Source organism: Bidens hawaiensis, unplaced genomic scaffold (genome assembly GCF_021521415.1).
Source record: "Bidens hawaiensis isolate Kalapana, Puna unplaced genomic scaffold, B.hawaiensis_p1.1 tig00017861_1, whole genome shotgun sequence".
In the NCBI taxonomy this organism is placed as follows: Eukaryota; Viridiplantae; Streptophyta; class Magnoliopsida; order Asterales; family Asteraceae; genus Bidens; species Bidens hawaiensis.
The window spans coordinates 131,304-138,487 of NW_027492698.1; the positions used below are offsets into that span (position 1 = coordinate 131,304).

At 35.2% G+C, this 7,184-nt stretch overlaps 1 protein-coding gene across 1 annotated transcript; it reads left to right on the plus strand.

Annotated features, from left to right (window-relative positions):
* The first annotated feature begins 4,691 nt into the window (after positions 1-4,691).
* Positions 4,692-5,048, plus strand: LOC143554881 (auxin-induced protein 15A-like). Its single transcript, XM_077044545.1, has one exon. The coding sequence runs from the start codon at positions 4,692-4,694 to the stop codon at positions 5,046-5,048; it is 357 nt and encodes a 118-aa protein (XP_076900660.1).
* The last annotated feature ends 2,136 nt before the right edge of the window (positions 5,049-7,184 follow it).

Below are 7,184 nucleotides of genomic sequence, written 5' to 3' on the forward strand. Positions count from 1 at the left end.
TCTCAAGGACACGGTAAACAAACTTTGTCAATGGGAACCTAAGATTCCCATAAACAAAGAATGCAGCATAAACCCCGATCTTGCCTCTGGGGGCATCATACACCGTCTGGTGGGGTTCAGGAAACTCAAGCTCGAGAGACTCGAGCATGAACTTCCTGACGATGTACTGATACAGATCGCCAGGCAGAGCACACTGGCACTCGCCAGCAGTACTCTTGTCATCGGCTGTAGATTCGAGATCACGAGACGACATCTTGCAAAAAGAAAGAAGAAAACGATTTCAAGAGAATGCTCGACTGAAAGATGAGTATTCGCCGGAAATCGTTCTTAAGATGAAGAGAATAGTGAAAGTGTGGATTACAAAGAACCCTCTCCCCCTTTATATACTAATCGCAATTAATGCGATGAATTTAATGCGGAGGAGAGAGAAATCGAAGGTGCAATGAAACTATGACACGTGGCAAAAAGCAAGCTGGCAACAGCTGTTGAAAGGACGCGTACCATTAATTTCGCGGCCACGCGCCCGAAAAATCGCGCCCACGCGCCTGAAAAAGCGTCTGGAATGACCATGTACTGTCACGTCACCATAACTTCCTGCACGTCCTGACACAGTCAGAAGAAACCGTCGCACGACGTTTCAGAGGTTTGGACTGTTCTTATCCTTTCACCAACTCTTCGAATTTAAAAAAAAAAAAAATTCCAAAAAAGATTCAAAAGTAGGCGGGAAAATACCCCTTACCTTGGTAACCAAGTAACCATAAGACGGGTGCGGGTAAAGTGTCAAGGCAAAACCCTTCACATACTTAGCACCCGCAGGGAATTGACACCAGGAATACCTTGAGAATAAAGTAACCGTAAGACGAGTGCGGGTACAGTGTCAAGGCAAAACCCTTCACATACTTAGCACTCTGCAGGGAATTCAAACCAAGAAGGATCTTCTGGGCCATGCTTGCGGAAACGGGAATAACATCCCCGCATGACGGGAATGTCGAGAACTATATTGTTTGAAACTCCAAGATGGAATTGGTGGTTTTAGCATAATTGATCACTATGTTGAAAACTATCAAAACCCCATGGAGAATCCACACAAGTGGGATTCAACGCTCCTGACTTGCGAGAAGGTTACAAACCTACCCGCTTCATACCCTAAGATCAAGCAGAAAAGTCGGGAATTTCTGCGTGACATCAGGAAAACCGCGGGAAGAATCACCACGGAAAACCTAAAAACTAAACCCCTTTCAAAACCCCTTGCTAAGTCCAAAAGTTCACCTCACTTATTGATAATTCATGAGAAGAACATTGGACTGGGGGGACTTGAAGAGGTAGGTCCCAGCAGAGCCCAGTTGGACCCGCAAGACTCACCTTGAACAGGGACGTCTGCGCAACGACCAACTACTCCAGCAGGACCCACCATGCTCAGAGAACCTTACGCGCAGTACGCCAGCTGTACCCGCAGGGAAAGCCTCCCAATGGTGAATTACCCCGCCTGTTCCCGCAGTTGCGGATACAAGCCATCAGGGAAGGCTACCCGCACTAACAGCAAGGCTACACGCACAAGGCACTATCTACTTCAGTAGTCACATGAAGGAATGAGCAAGGCGAGAATACTCCCGCCTAAATGAGCCAGTCCGTATGATTCTGGAAGATCTTTTGTACTATACCTACTAAGGTATGGGTAGAACAGACGATTTGACCAGAACAGCCTATGAACCAATCACAGGGTGACAGCTCACCGACAACAGTACGAGGAGGAGCACCCTCTAGTACTGTTTGTCACTATTAGCCGCTGCCTACTCACCAACCCTTACGATGGGACGTGCGCAGCCTACAATTGGTGGAACAGTGCGCAGCCGGCAGTAAAGGAACAGTGTACAGCCGACCTTATTACTGTCGGCCGTAACCTATCCACCAACCAGCATGGCCTGTGCGTAGTCCACTGTTGGTAGAACATGAATACTATTCAGCCGGCTGTACCTTCTAGGAAACCTACATTCGGCTATAAATACTCCAACACCTTGGAATGGTAAGGACATCATCTGATATCTCAATCTTATCTAGCAATCTCTTAATATACACTTATATTCAGAGCAATCTAGTCTGATTCTCACGCCGGATGGTGGTCACAAGGAGGAACCCCCCCCTTCTCAGTGACGAGCTTACGGTGTCTGTTTTGCAGGTCCCCTGAAGAACAAACCTTCTCTGCTGGACCTCATCCTCGTGGGAAACATTACTTAACCCCCAGATTATCCGTAATCTGCCCGGGTTTATCTAGTGTTTCTTCAGCTACCGAGGTGGGTGACCATCAAACTAATATTAATATTATTATTTATATTAAAGTGGGCTACATACATACCCTACTAATTATCTTTAAATCTTGTATTTGTACACTTGTAAATTGGCCTTGGGATATTATGACAATGGAAGAAGTCACTTAAAGTACAAAGAGTACCACCCCAAGATTTGTTGGTGGAAGTATCTTTCACATATTTCTCTTTCAATCATGCACGTTATGGTTGGTTGGAGACGGGACCTCCATTTTCATATATTTATTAATCATGCTTATCTTATTTTGACTTATCATTTAATAAGTTTTGAACAAATAAACAATAATTGAAGTATTTTATTTTAATTGCATATTATTCTTTATAATTTTCATTTATATCTTTTATAATTGAATAACTCATTAAAAGTTCGTTTTCTGAATCTGATCTAGCTTAACAAGCCCGAGATCAAGTCAAAACTCATTTAATAAACTAACTCAAGTACGAGCATCATATATGAGTTTAATTAGGTTTGCGGTCAATGATTAACATAAGAATGGTATTTATTTTATAAACACGTAATCACATAAAAACGATTTTGTAAAATTAAGTAAATAATGTGAATTTTGTTGTATATATATTTAAAAAATCAGCACGTGTGTGTATATATATATGTATAATTAATAAGCTAGTCAACTTCGAACTTGTAAAATTACTTACAAGCCAAATTACGATCTAGACAACTAGACTTGAAGTTCAAAACGATTCGGACTCCAACTTAATTGAACTCAAACTCAACTCGGCTACTTTGTATCCGGTGGCAAAAAGAAAATTGGAATTAAATGAAGATTGCGAAAATATGAACAGATCTTTCAAAAGTTTATTTCTTAAATATAATAATAATATTAATAATTGATATGATTGATGATAAGAAACATATCGGATTCACGTATTTAATGTTTTTATTTCATGATATATTTTGTTGCAATGAGCCATTAATTGTAATGAGATTGAGTGATTGACGGAGTAGTAGATATACCGTTGCGTACACAAAGTAAACATAAATAATAACATTATGAACATGTGATAATTTTAATATAAAGTTTATAGTAATTCAAATATTAAAGAATGAAAATAAAAATAAAAACTAATATGGGCAAGACCGCAAGAGTTTCCCTCCATCACATTCCCTACTAGACCCGTTGTTTACACGAATTTTTCACTCCCACTCTCTGTGTCGAATTCTTCTTGATTGTTTCACGTTCTTCTACATCAGTCAATGGGACTTTATAGGTGAAACCGTGAAAGAGTTTGAGATGATCTAATGATATTTGATTGTTATATATTATTAATAATTAATAACAAATATTGTATATATTTAGGTTTTATTACTAGAGATTTAATAGATGTTTAATGAATTTATATATTCTTTAAATAAGAAAAATTAAATTTTGAAGTTTATAGGTGAAAATAAGTAACATTTATTATGCCATCCACCATTCGTGACATTTATATATCATGTTCATTAATAAACGTGTAGACACACACCAACCACGCATACTCAAGCAACCGTAAAATTTCACGTCTTTTAATATGATTTTATGAATATTTTAAGAGATTATTATTTGTATTTGTAATTCAAACTTAATATGAGCATCTTCGTTTATAAGCAAAGATAAAAGTAATAAAATCTTTGGAGATTATTTATGTATAAATAAAGAAAAATAAGAAAATGATACTTTTATATATTTTGATAAATAGCACACTTGCAATTCTACAATAGCTTCAAGTCCTAGAAAAGGCCAACGGTATATTATTATTTGGTGTGAATAGAATAATCAAATAATTTTGATATGCATCGTCTTTTCAATTATTTAGATGGGTAATCAACTTGGTGTTTATTTTTTTTTACTTTTTTTAATCTTATCATGTGTTAAACCGTATCATCTATATATATACATATATAATTTAGAATAATATGTACAAATGTTTATGTTTTATGTGTTCTTTCTAATTCTAATTTTTAGTTGGTTCTTACTAGTGATTTTATACTTTAAATTTACGATGTTTACATGAAACCGCCTGATATAAGATTCACCATACGCGTACATATACGCTAATGAATTTAATTATACATTTAGTTTCTTAAACATATTGTAGCTAATCAAACAAGTGAAGCAAGACAAAGAAAGATGATATGTAAAAGTAAGATAAAAGAGATTCCCATGACACAAGAATACCAACACAATCATAACTCACAAGGCTCACAAGGCCTTATTATAAAGTCAATAAGTTGACCATCCTTGAGCCTCTTGCTCTACTCTACATATAGCATATAACATTCTTCCTCCTTTTCATTATTCATCTCTCTCTATCCCATTAAGGCATTAATCTCTCTTTCATATCTCAAATAACAAGATGTTGGGAAAGATGGGCTCGGTCAAGAAACTAGCCAAGAAAGTCAAAGTGAAAGTTAGCAGTGTCACTGATCAGTCGCAGTACCATGAACACTTACTCAAGGACCAAGAAGAAGCATGTTCAACCCCAACAGGGTTTCTTGCACTTTACATAGGTGAAGAGAGGCGTAGGTTCGTGGTTCCAACCGGCTACTTGTCACACCCTTTGTTCAAGATGTTGTTAGATAAGGCTTCAGACGAGTTCGGGTTCGAGCAAAAACATGGCTTGGTGGTTCCATGTAGTGTCATGGCTTTCCAAGAAGTGGTAAGTGTTGTGGAATGTTGCAATGGCAAATTCGATATTAGTCATCTTGTTGAAGAGTTTATTTAGTGTAAGTATGTATGCTAAAAAGAGTGAAGTTGTGTTTTGGCAACTCCCTTTTTAGGATTTGAAGATTTATATTAGTATGGGGTTATAAATGAATTAATCCTACATGTATTTTCCATATTTAATATTTAGAAGATGTGTTTATGCTAGTTTTGATACAAGATCTATTTGTTAGTAGAACGCGTAGCTGTAATGTGACACTAGTAAAAAACATTATGTGATAATGTATTACGTATTTATTTTTCATTTACTATATACATATCTAACGGTCGAGTGACATCGATATATCAAACTTTTTAAGAGTGATAAATATGTATTAGATAAACAAGCTTGAAATATTCTTGGTACCAACCCCATAAAACAAAATTTTCATTCTTATTCTATAAAATAATTTCCGATATATTTTTACTAGTAAGTTGGTTTACCTGCTCCTTATTGGGTATCAAACTACTTAGGGATATATGTCTCTTAATCTATGTTAAGAGACGATTATAATTAGTTGGCTCTTCCTGTAGCCTTTTCTTATCTCTTTATATTGGTTGGTCATGAAAGTTACAATATGTACAACTTGATATAGCAATATTATTGTAAATTTATACACTATTTACTTTGTAAAAGTATATATGTGGTGATGAGATTCTATCATCACGTCACGCTAACGATATCAAATTGGAAGTTTCTTACACAACGACCAAAATTATAAGATGACTATCTGAACAAGTCTTTAACTGATTAGGCTCAAATGATTGATTATATGTTTGGTTACTTGTAAGATACTCTCCTGTGTTTACATCAAGGATTTTAGTATTTATTTGCTTCCAACTTAAGAGAGGGTATTGGGTCACAATCTCACTCGTTTTGATCACCACATGGAAATTCTTTTTCTTCACAAGATTACATCCTATAAAAGTAATATAAATAAATTTTTAGAAGTACTATGCAAAAGAAAAAAAGTGTTAGAAAATAAGATGAAATCATTAGTTTTATTAACTTTATATACAAATAGTTAGCTATATGTAAATATCATATATAGAATTAATATTTTATGAATTTGTTTTCTTTCTCATGATGTTTCACGTCAAACTAAGACGTGTACGGTAAAGCTGAGGTGAATGCGACATCGACGCTTAGATTCAAGTGTTAGAAATTGAACTTGAAATCAGGAATTTGATTAACAGTTGTTGAACAAAGTTAGGGTGAACAACAGGGCGAAGTTTCGTTAGACACCCCCCCCTTTCGTCCGAGTTCGCCCCACCCTCTGCGTTTTTGATGATGAACAATGTATTGAAGAGGTTTACAAGGGGGCTAAACGATTCACATTCTCATTCATTAGAGTTAAACCTCTACACCAACTTGCATGCAAGGGTTGTATAGATTAATTTCAACTCGAAATTTGCATGTATATGACGATAAATTTTTAAGTGACATGTGTTTATTATATTATACGTTATTGGTAAAACTAGAAAGGTTATATTGGCACATAGATTTTGACATTTACATTTTCGATGTTTCGAGGCAAGATTTAAGAAATTTTTCATACCAAAGAAAATTAAGGGTTTCTCATGAATTTGATATTCTTGAGTAACTGAATTTCAACATTGCATTTACTCATAACAACCACTTATTGTAATAGCTTTACAAATATCTGGTATATATATATATATATCTCCTATAACTCATGTTATGACACCAAAAGTCTCTTTTACTCTATATAGATAATCTATTATATAATTTATCATTTTCAAGTTCTATTAAAAAACAAAAGGTCAAAGTAATAAAAACATATCTATTACAGTTATTTATATACTTTCTAACATATTAATTAATCATGTATGAGAAATCAAAAAACAAAATCAACGAGTCAATCCCAAGACATAAACAAAACCTGTTTTGACCATACCAATTTGTCACTTACAATTTTGAGTCAAACTTTCAGGTATTACTGGTCAAATATTTCAACTAAAGCAATTTGAGGATTTGTCACCATTTGATATTCTAGAATCTCTAGGTCACCCATGTTCTTTGTACGTGCTTTAAGCCTTTTAACTCTCTTGATTTGGTTGTAACCAATAAAAGGTTAAACAAATATCAATTCTATGATATGAAATCTCCCATATATATGGTTAGCAGTATATTTAT